At 43.5% G+C, this 16,403-nt stretch overlaps 1 protein-coding gene across 14 annotated transcripts in view; it reads right to left on the minus strand.

Annotated features, from left to right (window-relative positions):
- The window catches only part of LOC118312495 (nuclear factor 1 X-type), a 107,861-nt gene that overhangs the window by 69,465 nt on the left and 21,993 nt on the right, over positions 1-16,403 (minus strand). For 10 of the 14 annotated variants that reach the window (XM_035637123.2, XM_035637125.2, XM_035637126.2 and 7 more), the window contains one exon: positions 1,947-2,478. In XM_035637123.2, coding sequence (XP_035493016.1) covers positions 1,947-2,478 — 532 coding nt within the window. Of the gene's footprint in view, positions 1-1,946; positions 2,665-3,307; positions 4,061-5,881; positions 6,031-7,585; positions 7,795-16,403 lie in introns of those variants that run through there. The other 4 variants (XM_035637132.2, XM_035637133.2, XM_035637124.2 and 1 more) reach the window with 4 other exon arrangements.

The raw sequence follows: 16,403 nt of genomic DNA on the forward strand, positions 1-16,403 counted from the left end.
GATTTCCTTAGTCAACGTCAGTACAGCCCGCTACCTACAGTTTATCACTGCTACAGACAGACCAATAGAGTGGAGCTGGAGCTGTTGCCAGGGTTTGGCTCAGGCCGTGCGAGGTGTTTGGCCTGGACCGAGACTTTGTGTGTGTCTGTGTGTCTGTGTGTCAGAGAGAGAGAGAAACAGAGAGAGAGACGGCTTTGATAGCATTTGGCTACACTCATGTTAGCAGCTACCATAAGAGTCCTGCAGAGGCAAAGAGTGTGTGTGTGTGTGTATGTGTATGTATATATATATATATATATAAAGCCAGTTGAGTCACTGTTTCAAAATTTCCAGAAAATTCCAGCTGAGATAATATTAGGTCATGAGCATGTGTTTGTATACGTAGCCAGCAAATGGTGAGGTAGTGTGTATATGAAGGATTTGGCTGTGAAATTACTTTTGTGTGTGTGTGTGTGTGTGTGTGTGTGTGTGTGTGTGTGTGTGTGTGTGTGTGTGTGTGTGTGTGTGTGTGTGTGTGTGTGTGTTTGCTGTGACAGTATTTTTTGTTGGAAAAACTACTACACAGCCAGTGTTTTGGCGGTGTGTGAAGAGTATGCGCACTGGAGGCTACAGTGATGTTTGGCCGGGTGTGAGCGTGTGTATCCATGATGGTGGCTGAGATACAACAATGTTTGGCTGTATCAAACTGTATCTATGATAGTACTTGGCCGAGCGTGTGTCTTGTGTGGGTGTGTGTTCGCAATCGTGGCTAAAACCGTGTTTGGCTCTGCGTGTGAAAGTGCCTTACAAAGATGACAAGAGTTGTTTTTCTTTTTTAGTTGTTGTTTTTTTTCTAACCGGATGTGCATATTTTATTTAGCTGTTTGAATATGTGTGTATGGGTGTGAAGGTGGCTGCAATAGTACTGGTTGTGTGTAAGTACTGGCATTTTGTGTGCAAGTGTGTGTTTGGCAGCCAGGTCTAACGTAGTGCTAGTGTTCAGGCAGACGGTGAAGGCGACAGCAGCCTGCGGCCAGAGAGCAGGAGACTCACGGCTCTGCTGCTCCTTCTCTCTCTCTCTCTCTCTCTCTCTCTCTCTCTCTCTCTCTCTCTCTCTCTCTCTCTCTCTCTCTCTCTCTCTCTCTCTCTCTCTCTCTCTCTCTCTCTCTCTCTCTCTCTCTCTCTCTCTCTCTCTCTCTCTCTCTCTCTCGGGACGTGGCCAAATGACGTTCCTGGCTACAATGGCCTTATCATGGCACATACACTTCAACAGACTGAATACAATCTTATAAATAGTGACTCTCTCTCTCACAAATTGCACGAAAACACACAATTTGACAGTGGTAATCATCTAATAAAAACACACACATACACACAGGCATGCAAATTCCTTCCTATAAAAAAACACAAAATTCATGCTCATACGAAGCTGCAAATGCCTCGCTCGGAAAAAATTTACCAGAGCACTCTGGCCCAATGCCCTTGATAAACACTTTTTTTTTTCTACTGCTGATACCATGTTTTTGTGTAAATAGACAAAAACATAAGAAAAAATATGAAAAATGACATGTTTTTTAATTTAACAAAAGAGCAGGAGGATATTTTCTTTTTCTGAAGAGAAAAATATTTGCTTAATTAATTTAGCTAAAAATTGTTAAATAAAGACTTTTCTGAATTCACAATATTCATTTATCTTCATCAGATAGCTTCATTATATTATTATTATTATCATTATTATTATTATTATCATAAATACATCTTTTTAGTGTATAATATAATATCCTTTACATATTTTCATTTCAGCTATTCCTCCGCTATGTAATTATGTGTCACACATAATTAAATTGTGTGTTTCTGTATGTACATGCCTATGATTATGCAAATGTATGTGTACATCTGTGTGCACACATATGGAGAGTGTATGTGTTGGCATTCCTCACTATTGGTGTCTACAGTTGGCCACATACCTGGCGAGTGGACGAAGTAGGCCAGGTATAGATCGAGCTCCTTGACGGACACTCCGATGTGGTGCGGCTGGACACACAAGCCAGGGTTGGTGCACTGTGGTGACTTGACCAGCCGTTCCCCGTCCGTGCTCTCTAGGGGGCTGCCCTTGAACAGGATGACCATCACCAGGTCCAGTCGCCACACCTTGTCGGCCTGGCGGAGGCAGTCGATGCGACGGATCTTGCCCTTCTGGTCGGGGTTGGACAGCACGCAGCAGGGGGGCTTTTTCCCCGTGATGGTGAGCACAAAGTCCTCACGGAACTCAGGCCGGATGTCCTTGCGGAGCTTGGCCAGCAGGCGCGAGGCCCACTTCTGCTTGATCTCTGGCTTCTCTCCAAGCAGCTCATCCTTCACTGCGCGCTCTTCCTCCTTGGACATACGCTTCTCGTGCTTCTTGAAGTACTTGCGCTTGCGGGCCTGCAGGTTGAACCAGGTGTAGGCAAAGGCGCGGACATGGGGCAGCAGGGCCTCAATGAAGGGGTGGAATTCATCCTGGATGAGGGAGGAGGATGTGGGGGGGGCGGAGGAGAGGGAGGAGGGGGGGAAGCAGGAGGAGGCAGTGGAGAGAGAGGGGGAGAATGGGGGAGAGAAGGATGGGGAGAGAGGGAGTGGGGGTGAGGAAGGGAAGAGAGAAGAGAGGCAGTTAGCACCGGCGCGCAGCATGGAGGAGCAGCGCCTGCTCTGTGTGAGCGGAGGGAGAGAATGAGCGAGGGGTGCAGAGAGAGAGAGAGAGAGAGAGAGAGAGAGAGAGAGAGAGAGAGAGAGAGAGAGACTCCACCAAACAGACACATCACACTGAAGGACACATTTTACAAAACACATCACAACGAAAGAAGAGGTGTGACGAGACAAGGTAGGAGATGAAGAAAAATATCACAGGTATCTAGTGTGAGGAATTTCTTCAAATAATATATTTGTGTAAAGGTGTATGAGGCTGCTCAATCAAATAAACATTAATAATGTGTTTAGCTATGAATGCCAGACTTGCCTCTACCAATTACAAAAATTAAAACAATTTTTTTTTTTAATTTTAGAAAAAACAATCAATTTTATATCTATGTTTTGAATGAAGTAAAAACTAAACTACAATGAATAACAAATAATGCAGATTGGCTACATAAAATTGAATATGTAATGCATGTAATGCAATACAAAAATAATCAAAGAACAAATCTAATTCAAATGAAAAAAAAGTATTAAGTCACATTAAAAGGACCCCACATTAAATATTTGTCCACAAATAACATAACACTGAAAGTTATTTCTTAACAGTCATCATAACAAAAACATTTGAATGAAACAAGAATAACATGGTAGTTACCATTTTGCTCTCTCATCATAAATTCACCCGCCGATTGCAAAGAATCTAAAAATGCACCGCCAGTTCAGAAACTGGATGGTTGAGTCAAAAGGTGCTGCGTGTATTAGAAAAACAAAAAGAGGGATCAAAATAAGCAAAAAGAGAAGCTGAGAAACTGTCCAACAAAAGCAGCAGGGGGGAAAAGCTGAGAAAGAGGAGACAGGCCAAGGGGGCGCAGTGTAATACCAGCACAGGAACACAGGAGGTACTGTAGCAGGAGCTGCAGAAGAGGTGCTGTTCAACAGCACAACAGAAGGAGAGTGTAGAACTTCAGCAATCTCTCTGTCTAAAAGGATTTTTAAAAACAAAAACGAACCGCCAGTGCACAAAACAAAATAAAACAGATATCGCAGTGGAAAGGATAAAACTGTCAAAAATGTAAACAAGCCTCTGTGTTTGCAAAAAGATGTAGAAAAAATATCTTGATTAAAAAAAAAAAAAAAAAAAAGCTTGGCAAAGCAGCGTGTGCTATTGGTTCAATTCGGTAGGATCTGCGCAAGACTCACGGAGTGGGAGAGAGAAAGCTGGACAAGGGGGGTGCAGACAGAGGAGGAGGAGAAGAAGAAGAAGAAGAAAAAAAGAAAAAAACAACGGGACCGAATCAATGTTGGAAGTGTGCACGACCGCTGGCAAACCCGAGTGCCGCTTCTTTTTTCCCCCTCTTTCTCTCCAACTCTGTCTCTCTCTTTCTCTCTTCCTCTCCACTTTCCTTCTCTAACCATTGACTGAGTCTGTGCCAACACGCAGAGGGCCCACCTATTTGGCACGAGTCTCAAACAGCCCAGCCAATACGCACGCTCCCAGCACTGAAAGGGAGGGAAGAGAGCAATGGCAGAGGGAGAAGCAAAGAGGTGGGGGGGGGGGGGGGGGGGGGTCGGTTGGTTGGTTGGTGGCTGGTAGTGGAGGAAGAGAGAAAGAGAGAGAGGAAGAGGAGGGAGGGGGAGAACGGGGGATTGTGTGTGGTGCAGGCAGAAGGCACGTCATTAGCCAAATAGACAAGTTCCAATCTAGTGCAAAGGCAAAGTCCAGAGGATATTAATTTTACATGCATCCAATCCAGACAGCAACCGCCTCCTCACCCCCACCCAATTGCTTTCGTCACCACAGTGCTACCAACAAACCATCTCTCCAACTGCACCAACCCCCTCCCTTCCAGAACCCCCCACCACCACCACCACCACCACCACCACCTCTCTCTCTCTCTCTCTCTCTCTCGCTACTCACGTTACACCACCTTGGCATGGGATGGCATGAGAAAACACAGGCCCAAAATCCCACTAGACCCTGAGACCAGCAGCTGCTCCTGGATTTGCCACACAAACAAAGAGAGGAGGGGGTGGGGGGGATGCCCATTTACCCCCCCCCAACAAAAAATACCATCCAAAAAATGCTCTCCTGTTTCTAAATGTACTCTCAAATCCAAACTGGCCGCTTCTGTTTTTTTTTGTGTTTTGTTTTTTACTCCACTTTAATGGCCCCAACTGCACAGACATGGAAACACATTAAAAGTTTCTGTTACCAAATTAGAGAGCAATCCCGTTTGTGTGCAGGAGACAGGATTCAGTGGACAATGACGGCTGAAAATGCTGCAGTGCTGCAGTGGGCAGCTTCGTCTAAGTAGTCTGTACATGTAAAGCTGTTTACTAAGGCAAGCGGATATTAAATCTGTCTAAAATGGTCTATTCCATTTCCCTGTAATTCACAAAGCTTATAATACTTTCAGATTCAGATATGCTGATCTCTATAATGGTGAAAAGAATTATAGTTTTCTCTGCCGTCAGTAAATTGCCCATATTTCCCTCTTGTGACATTATAAAAAGGACATAATGGGAAATAATTTGGATTGAACTGCAGCAGAAAGTGAGCGAGCACAAGACTGTGCGGCTGCCCTGGCAGGCACATTGTCTCATCCTCATTGGCTGACCCACATGACCTCAGAGGGACAAGCTGTGCCCACTGCACCATGGGAGAAATATTTGAGAAACAAAGGCTCCCACCAAAGATCAATTCAATATAATCTGATGTATTTGTCAGTGAAATAATATTGCCTTAATGGCTTCATATGAAATATGTATGGACCCATCTCATCATTAGAAGTGTATTTTAAGTGCCGTTCTTCCAAATTACAAAAAATAGATGACATTTGCTCATTCATGCCGTCCAATTTTCATGAAACAGTCAAAGGGGCACGAAGTATTTATACTTTGACGTTGTCAAAACTGGAATCTCAGCATCGGGCTGCCACAAAAAGCTAACTTGTCATGTGGCAAAGTTGAGGGCCCGGCCATTTGATTATGGGATGAAGCCCCCTGCTGTGCAACGGGACAGGCTGTCTGTGTGAACGCCCTACAAAGGCCAGAGTCCTCTGGTCGGCTCCCAGGACCATCAGATTTAGCCTGGCCAGTTCCCTCTGTCAGTGTCTGACAGTGAATCTGCAGCCTGGATGACTGGCTGGTCCACCGACTGGCTGGCAACCTGGCTCTTAGGTTGGCTGAAAGGCTGCACGACTGGCAGGGTGAATGACTGGTTGGCTACCTGGGTGGGTAGCTAGCTGGCTAGATAGCTGCCTGGATGACTGGCTGGCTCGTCACTGCTAGTGCTGGGGGGGTGCAGACCCCATCTGGACCAGGCCGAGCCGGGCCGGTTGCCGATTGTTCATGCTAGCGGTCGCCTGCCTCGCAGAGCTGCACGGGAAAATGTAGGAATGAGTGAAGACGGAGCGTGAAGAGATGGAAGTAAGGAGGATGTGCGTGATTGTTTTCGTGTTTGAAGAGTAATGATGGAGGTGTGATTGTCACTTATTCGAAAAGAATGAAGGGACCTAGACTTTTTGATAAATGGTTCACAGACAAAGAAAAGGAGTGATGAATGCCAGCTATTACTGTCACTTCCTGCAATACAATCACGTCATCACCAACAGGCAAAATTATAATAATCAAGAGCCGTGTCAGGGAATAACAAACCTGTTCTTTGTCGACTCAAACTAGCAACACATTTGCTTTTATAGATCTAGTTCTGCAACATTTTCTCATAACTCATCAACTCTTTTATACAACAAATAAAAGAAAGCTATTATGAGACTACAAAGTAATCTGTATAATTAAGCAAATACTTTGTGTGATACATGTTGTCCTTCAAATAAAACCATTTAGTTAAATATACTGGATCAAACACTGAACTAGAAGGGCAAACAGTTGAGAATGCATATCCTCTGCAAAGGTATCAAGCTGCACCACATAGCACACACTCCGAGAGTTCCGTCCCATCAGAATCCGTGTATTGTTCCCAGGAAAGTTGGTTAAAATATTTTAAAATGCCCAATGATGAAGAAAGTGTTGTTTTTTGGGGGTTTTTTTTACTGGATCCGCCCCAAAATGTGATGGTCACATCTTTCCACCAACCTTTCATTGAAATCTGTTCTGTAGTTTTTTTTTGGGGGGGGGGGCATAAACCTGCTGAAACAAAGAAAGGGGCGAGAAAAAAACCTGACTAATTAAACACAACAGTGTAACACGGCCATTGACATCTGCGCACAATTTGAAGTGGAGGCGAGCTTCATCTTAAGAATTTGGACAGGAAAAATAGGTCTGTGGCAGAATACTATTCAATGTCCCAAATGCTCCTCAGAGAGGGTGTCTCCTGAACCGAGGGAGGCTGGTTTGTTCCAGGCCTCTGCCCCTCTGTGGGTATCTGCTCTGCAATATTTTGAGCAGGACCTCATCTCATCTCCCCGCCTGCCGTGCTCCGTCTTTCAGGCAAAGCGTCGGCCTCCATTCGCCGGGCCCGGGGCAGGACCATCTCTCTCCCCCCCCCCGCTCCTGCCCCGGACAGCCGGGCCACAACTCAGAGAGCCGGAGAGACATGAGAACCACCGCCTCGGGCTCCACTGACAAGGCCGACACACAGAGGGGAACCCACAGACATGGAACTGCTGCGTCTGAAGACACTGGAGGTGTTGGGGCCTCCACGGTGCGACGGGGACACGTGTCCTCAACGTGTGTGTGTGTGTGTGTGTGTGTGTGTGTGTGTGTGTGTGTGTGGCGGCCGGAGCGCCGCGGGGACGGGCCTCGGGTCCGAGCCTGTCGACGACCATGAGCCGTTCGGATTTATAACACTACAATTTGAACAGCAGTCAAAGGTTTTGGCTGAGAGGAACACGCCCCGTCCCTGACGGGCCCACGACACAGAGGTGTATGAACGGACCCGCCTCGGTCACCGCGTCCACCGGTGACTGCTCACCTCTCCGCCGGCGCCGCGAGTTCGTTTCGCCGGGTGCTGACCGTCCCTCTGTCCGTTGACCTCGACGGAGCGCGTGCACAACCTCCGTCCGTCTCTGCGAGGGACCGTCGATATATTATTTCTTTTTTTCTACGCGGATGTGGAGAAAACGTCTTATTCGTGTCAGATATGTTCAAGTACGCGGGCGCCTCTTTCCTCGAGCCTGTGACGCTCCTCGCGCGCGCCGCACCGTCCCGAGCGGCCTACGTCGAACCGGAAGGGTCAAAATTAATCCCTAAAAGTCAAAGTGGAAATTAAAAGGAGGTTGGACGTGTGGAACAAATCGAGCTCATCCACAGAAGCAGCCTGAATCATTGACCCGGGGTTAAGTCAAACATTCGCCAGCGTAAACAAAATCCGTTACACTTTGCACAAGAGCAGATTTCCTCCTAAAGGTTAATGCGTTCGTCAATATTATGAATGGACTATTAACGCTTGTAAAAAAAAAAAAAAAGCATTTTAAAATATGACCAACAGTTCCTGTTTATTGATGATATAATCATAGGATTAATTTGAACAACTGTAACTTGGGCCTGTTTCCCCACACACTGTGCTGCCACCAGCTATACTAATCAATTACCTGAGATGAATTTGTGGTATTAATTCTAATAAATGTCAGAGGGCTCACAAACACATACACAGAGAACACGTGAAAGGAAAGATCAGGTCATGCGTTTATTTGATGCCACATCCTGCATGGTGAGGACGCCTTGGTTGTGAGTCATCAGACATTAAATTTGTTCTCATTGGGCTGCAGGCAAAAAAAACAAACCATGAAGGTCACTTTGTTTTATGTTGTTTTTCTTCTTTTTACTGTTAAATTTCGATTCCAACAAAAGAAAGAAAATGTATTTAAAAAATCAGCAGCCGATGGAAAAAGAAAAAAACAACAACACAATAAAAAAAATCCAGTCCAGCCTCACGAAAAACCCATGTCTTTTAACTTATATTTATACATACACCTTCTTCATATTTACAATTAATATAATAATATTTCATATGCTTGTAAAATTTCACACCGACATGACCTAAATATTAAAGCGTCTTAAAAGAAGTGACTTGATGGTTTAAAAATTGTCTTACAAAAGATTTAATATATAAAATCAAATACATTTTAAAACCTATGAACAATTGCTTGAGTAAATTAATGAACAGTAAAATTCTGAGAATATATACACACACACATATGTATGTGTGTATATATATATATATATACATATATACATATACATATATGCACATATGAAATGTATTTTTGAAGAGATGTCAGCGTTAATTAAAAATATTTGCAAACTTAATTTTTGCATTTGATTTGAAAGTTCTAAACATTTTAGTAACAATAATTTTAAATTGTTTTAAAATACATATTTATGAATTCTATCTAATGTATACATATATCAAACGGTTCTACTCAATATGATTGTATTATTGTTATTATTATTAATAAAAGGTATTATTATTATTCGTTTTAGAGAGAATGTTATGAATGTAATGATATTATAATAATGATGATGATTTTGTTTTGCGGGAATAATATGGAAACCCTGGGCCTTTTGCTATTTGAACATTTTTATTTAAGCAACATTTGTTTTTTGAAAATCCAATTTTGATTTTAAACACTGCTCATCGAAGGCCAGATTCGTGTGACTGTCCAGTTTTTTTTTTATTAAATCAGATCAAGGTGATCCTTAAGATGATCAGGCAGGCAGGAAGCCCCCAAACACACACACATATACGCACACACATGAATGAATGATACCCCGTGTCAGGGTGTGTCATGACTGGAATTCAACTTTGACATCTGCTGTGTAAAATCACATATTGACAAGTGCTGTGGTGATGTAAGGGAAAGACTGTGAGAGATCTGAGAAATTTTCCTTTGACTGTGTGTGTGTGTGTGTGTGTGTGTGTGTGTGTGTGTGTGTGTGTGTGTGTGTGTGTGTGTGTGTGTGTGTGTGTGTGTGTGTGTGTGTGTGTGTGTGTTTGTGTGCTCTGATCACTTGAGATGCCCTGCAATAATTTGGGTCAAAGTTTGCTTTGTATATAAATCCTTAGAGGTCAAGATGGTTTATCTCATTCCACCACTTAGATACAGGAAACTCCATTACTCTATTGGACATATTTCCATATACTTTTAATTCTATATTTTTTATCTGATTGTATAGCTTTTCACTTATTGCTCTTGTAATTACCATCTACTTCTTGAGCTTCTTAATTTGCTTATATCGTTCCCCTTATTTCACTATGTCTTTTTATGCACCAAAATACCAAAGCAAATTCTTGTTTGTGAAAACCCACTAGGTAATAAAAATGATTTTGATTTTGAAAAACATATTCATTTTGTCTAACAAGAATCAAATATTTTTTTTATATCAAAACCGAGATATAAAACAGAGACCTTGGACATTTTGACGTGATGTAATTTCTCTCCACTCTACAAAAGAAAAGGGAAGTGGAAGAGAAATACGTTTCCTGCACAGTGAAGTTTCCATGGTTTTATTCTCCCATAATCACAGGAAAAATCAAAAGGTAAGGTGCGGATGGAGAAGGGCCTGACTAGTGGTGAGTAACACCTTGCCATTAAGAGTTGATGGGTTGAAACCTCACAAGCCTCAGGGATATGAAATAATTACGGATAAGTTGATATAAACTACTATTTCCTTGGAAACTCTCATGGAATAGAAACAAAAAATAAGTTCCTCTTTATTCCCCTTTCATTCACTTATTCAAGCCCACACACATGCATTCACAAACAGACCCACATTATTCCACTTTAAAATTCCCTCCTTAACTTCTCATCACTGCCAGTCTTTCCATTGCCATCCAGCTCGAAAAACCTTTTCATCCATTCTACTCCCGGGAAGAGGAAGAGAAAAAAACTTTCCCTCTTTCTGCTCTCTTTCTCCCATCAGCACAGATTGATGTTAAAAGTGTGTCTGTGCATCGTTTGTAATTACGCCCTGTTTACACACTGAAGCATTACTATGTGTGAAAGTCTGGAAGCCATTTGTGGCATGACGCTGGGAGGGAATGACAGAGTGAGCGAGCATTAAACAGCTCCAGAGACACAAGGACTGATAGCGAGCGGGGACTTCTCACATGACTGCAGACCTCGGTAATATTACACTCAGATATATACTTTCACGATTGCGCAATGGATTTGTCCGAGCAGACTGTTGCAGATTCAAATGTACGCACATCAAAGATAAGATCAAAAGCTCGTCGTGATTTTTTAAGCATCCAAAATTTATTCAGACAGGATTTTCTCGAGGCTTGTGTGGTTTTTTTTACTCCGGCCCCTCTGCATAAACTTCACCTTATACAGTCAATTATAAACATAACTGTAACCACAAAAGTGAGTTACAGTACCAGATTCTGTTCTTAAAAATATTCAAAATATCTGGGGAACCAAATCTAATTTGGACAATCGAGAATACATTTTTAAGATGATCATTTGTTGAGGTTTATTGGCTTATTTGGTGGACACTATTCAAAAATGTTGAAATTATAATCAAAATGTGATGTGGGAACTGCAAAGAGAGCTACAGAGAAATATTATACATCTCATCTTACATAATGCAAAACTTTCTGTTCATCTTGATAACGGTGCCCTCAATTAGAGAGAATGTTTCTCTCAGGGATGATGTTATCGCAGTATAAATATAACTGGGCAAAATTAAGGATTTCAAACTAAATTAGGAGATGCTGGCGCTGCATGTTACAAACAATGATTTAATAAAACCATTTCAACATTTGGCTGCAGTTTAGATGGGGCGGTATAGGATTTCATGCAGGCATAGGCTAAGTGAATACATGTAGACTATTTCATATGTGTGTTTACATTACAACGGTTACTGTAGCGTCACCATGGCAAGCATACACACGCACACCATCTCAAACAACCACACACATTCTGTTGGCGTGGCATTTTACAACAGTAAAATTGAGAATAAAGCATTTTCCCTTGACCAGGGCAGCCATTCCTGATAAGGTCAAGTGTGCAGAGTGATACGTCGAGTGTGTGTGTGTGTGTGTGTGTGTGTGTGCGTGTGTGTGTGTGTGTGTGTGTGTGCGTGTGTGTGTGTGTGTAAGTGTGTAAGTGTTTGAAAGAAGAGTGTGGCGAATTTCTGCTTTTACTTCACAGAGAGAGAGAGTGCCTGTGTCACACTTCCTGTCTCACGCTTCCCGTCTCTCTCCTAACCGAAGCGCATGCTGCACACACCTACAGGGTTCCAGTCGGCACATGCCAGCGGCACACTGGCTACGGTTGCCCTGCCTACAGCTGCTGCAGTGAGGGCTTTGAACCACATGGTTAGCAAATACAGCAGGAATCGAGCAGATAATGAAACCCGATATCCCCTCCCCTCCATGCCCCTGCTCCAACAGCAGCCAAGGCCTGCTTCTCCTCACACAAGAGATGCACTATTGAGAGACTTTCCCTCTCACTCTTTCGCTCCCCCTCATTCTTTTATTTCTCCCTGGTCCTCGTTCTGCCAGTCGGCAAGGCGAGATGCCAACCTCTCCCCAAAGCCGGGCAGAGTGCCCTCACCCTTTATGCAAATGCTTAACCACAAGCCCAACTCACACATTCATTCTGTGCCCCCCACCATCACCTATTCCTCCGCTCCTTCATTTGTTTCTTTCACCTCTTACTCTGCTCTCCTTCTCTCTCTCTCTGTCAAACACTTTTTCCATTTCCTGTAGTCTGTATTGTTGTTGCCCTTCAACCATCCATCCCGCTTCCTTTTGCTGCTTCTCCCCTTCATTTCTACCAACTGGCTATGTGCTCTCTGTATCTCAATTGCTATCCATCTTCAAGCATCTCTCACTCCGCTCCCCCTCACTCCTTTCACCGTGGAACTCCCTCTCCCCTCCTTTTCACGCTGCCTCTCTCTCACACAGCTTGACTCACCCAAACTCAAACTTGTGCACTCGTTCCCCAGCCGGTGCCAGACAGGCAAGTGTAGAAACTCCCTTTACCCGCTCTCCCTCTTCCTCTGTCTCTTTCACTCTCTCTCTCCCACACATACACACAGTCACCCATGCCGCAACCCATGCCCTGCATGGTACTTCCCTAAAAGGGGAAGATTCTCCCTCTGTTGCCGTTTGTTTTATCATTATATTATCACTCAGAATTTAGTATTAAATGTATCATTTGCAAGAGGCCAGTTGGCACGCTTCTCCACACCTTCCCTGTAAACGTGTTCCCTTCTTTTGTGTGACTGATTGATTGCTCCCTTGATTGTTGAACAGGATTTTACTGAAGCGTACAAACACAAACACTCAACCTTCACACAAGAAAGAAATACAAGAAGTGCAGTGGTTTCCACATGTGTTGGGTCATGTTTACACGCTTTAACCGCACGGTAGAACGCACACTGTCCCGAATTACCATTGTGGCAAATAGATTCACAACGAGTGGGTGAAACCTTGCTGATTCCAAACTTGGTGATTAAAGAATTATTAACCATGAGAGGAGATTCTACAAAACCTGGCTTTATGAAACCCTTTTAAAACTTTACTGGTGTAACTCACCATCCATCGGTTGTCACGCTGGAAATTATTTTCACTTGAAAAGTTTGCCATTTTGTGGGGAAATAATACAACAGCCGTGTAGACTGAGATTGACTGGATGAAAGGAGGATTTTAGGTGGGAAACACTTTCTGATTTTTTGTTTTTTTCCTGAATAATTCTATGAATCACTTTTTCAAAGATAAATATGTATCTAATTTGTGTCGTTGTTGAACGTTACTTCCCATTAAAATAAAACAAAAGGAGTTTCTCGGAAAGGAACCAAAGAACAAAACTCACAAACTGATCACAATTTGTCATTTGAAATTGGAACATTACAAATGTTTGTGGTGTGATGCGAAACCAACCCTATTACATTACCATCCTATTTCTGCATCACTGCGCTCCCTATCAGGGACACCGAAGCTTGCGGATTTAATTCTGCTTATCATGTGAGCTGGACTTTTGCCTGTGCTTGGTTGGCGCTGCGAGGGTTAAACGGTGCCCGCTCCTTGTGGCATGATATGAGCTGGGCTTCTGCCTGTGCACTCTGCCTTGTCTGCGCTGAGTCGGGAGTGTTACGGGTTAAGAGTGGGTGGCTGCTCCGAGTGGCTCCCTATGCAACTCTGATCCCATTAGGGTTAAAAGGTGTCTGTTCCAAATGGCTTCCTGAGAGCCGGGTCTTAATCTCTGCTATGCTTGACAGCGTTTGGGCTAAAGGGAGACGAGCTTTTGATACGACAGCAAGTTATGCCTGACTCTGAGCTGGCAGTCTTAGGATTAAAGGTCGCTCTGCCCCTTTTGAGTGGCAGACACCATGGTAGGGCGGAGGAATCTGAGGACACACACAAACACATGCCAGGGCGAGAAACAAACAGCCTTCACAACCACACGCACACACACATGGAGACACGTGCGCAGACACACAACAACTAAATCATTTTGAAACTTTTATTGTTCCAAACTAGCGCTTTCCTTTTTTAAAGAAGAATCCGCCAACAAAGCCAGGGGAGGACGGACAGACACACGACGCAGATGGGCGCCTCTGGGAGAGTGTGTGTGCGGTTATCTCCTCTGTGACCACGCTCGCTGACGTCCCGAGCCTAAACTACCACCTCACACAGACCTCAGGAGCACCACAGCACCACAGGCAGACATCCATAAGTACATGTCCTCAGAGGGGACATAAAATGGAGGAAACCCACCTCGATAAAAAGGCACCTCACAAACAGGACATGGAGGGAAAATGAAGAGAGAACCAAAAACGGTGCCGTATCTCTCATCCGCGCTTCAAACTGAGTTGGTGTTTAAAATTATTATCAATAAATGTGAAAAGCATTCTATTTTAACACATCATGGTACAGGGGGAATTTAATGAAATATATATATATTTTTTTCAAACTGTTCAAACAAAAGAACAGAACATGTTGTCCACACTGTGAGTGATTACTCATAGCGTGCATCTGGTATAGGTAGTGTTTTATATTGGCCCTTATTTCCCTTGAAACCCCTCACATGTATTCTGAAAGATGGAATACCATGGATGTGAAATGCTGTATACGTGTAGCCAATTGAGCCCTTGTTGGCCTCAGCCTGTCTATGGCAGAATTTTTTTTTCTTTTTCTCCATTACTCAAAATCCACAGAATTGTTTTTCTTTTTTCTTTTTTACTAAATTAAATCTTCGCGAAGTCATTTTGCAGCAAACAGTGCCGTGTTTATAAACTCGCAGTGGAACTGGTGCGGTATGACATACCAGTCAGTCTCCATTTATAAACATGATTGTATGAAAAGATAGTATCACAGAAAAGTGAGCCAGGAGGAAAAGAACCGGACTGAAAGCAGCAAGAGCTGCCACGTCAGATGCTTCTGAGGCTTCTTGGCTGTCAGGACTGAAACAGACACACGCACACACTCACACACACACACGTACACACAGTGGAGACACGGGTGCACACGCAATTGCAGAATGGCCTGCACGCGCAGAGGATTCACAAGTCTGCACAAATGCACAAACACATATACATGCACACATGCACACACAAAGAACGGCTCGCCTTTGCATTGCCGTTTAAGGAGTAGGACTCATCAGCCAAGCCTGACACCCCTGTTCAGCGTAGCCATCACCACTGTTTGTCTGTGAGTCAACACGGATGGGACCACCTCTGATCAACAACACAGGCCCCAAAAATAAGACCCCCAAATCCGTCACTCCAGTTTGCGTTCCACGCTGCCCTGGGTCTGATAATACCATGTTAGCATTGCTAAATGTTTTGTGCTTCACATTTCAGCACAGTACTTAAAAATATTTTTTTTTTATATTTTTTTTTTCATATTTTAAAAACTGCGATGACCAGTTTCTAACACGAGTATGTGAAAAACATCCAAACTTCTTTTTCACATGCACAAAGGAGACAGAACAGTGTCCTATGAGTACTGTTGCAGAAAACAACATATAGCGAAATGTGGGGAAATATTCAAGTTATTCAGCTGCCGCTAAAAAGAAAGAAAGAAAATCAGATGCTAAATAGGATTTGGCCTCATCTTTATTTAGGCTGGCTTTCCAATTTCTGAAGAAATTGCATTATTGAATACAACGACGCCATTGTTTGGGCGAATTTTAGAGGGACTTTCAGCTTTATATATTTCCAGAGAGGAAAATCAAAATGGGGACAATGTTTTTCAATCTGAAGGGAAGAGAAGGCTCTTGTGCAGAGATTTGATTCTCCAGATAGCGCTTGGCACCATTTGACCCCTCTAAGTACTGTAATATGGTTATGATACATTAGCATTCCTTAACATCACCAAAGAAACCCAATATGTGTATATCGAGCATTTTAGTCGCTGGAAGAACAGAAAAGAAGCAGAGCGAGACAGAGAGCAGGGGGGTGCAGGAGATGGGGTCAGGTAGGCGATTTGCATTAATAGGTGATAGGGAGTAAAAAAGTCGCCTGATGAGAAGCATTCCAGCGGACAAAGCCTGGCAACTGGTGAATCTGTTTGAGACAGCCCGAGCTGTTCTCAGGAGAGGCAGACAGGGAGTCAGTAAAGTGGCTTTTAAGCTCACCAAATCCAACATATCCCAGATAAGATTGAGGCTCTTCCTGAGGGAACGAAAGACAGGAGCGGCGGAGGGGGCTGGAAAAAATGAGGTAAAATGGAGGAAGAGACAGTTGAAGTAAAAGATGTAATGAGACAGTGAGTCGGGAGTTGGGAGCTGAGGGATGATAGAGAAAACAGAGATAAGCGAGAGCAAAAGAAAGAGGGA

Source organism: Scophthalmus maximus, chromosome 8 (genome assembly GCF_022379125.1).
Source record: "Scophthalmus maximus strain ysfricsl-2021 chromosome 8, ASM2237912v1, whole genome shotgun sequence".
NCBI lineage: Eukaryota > Metazoa > Chordata > Actinopteri > Pleuronectiformes > Scophthalmidae > Scophthalmus > Scophthalmus maximus.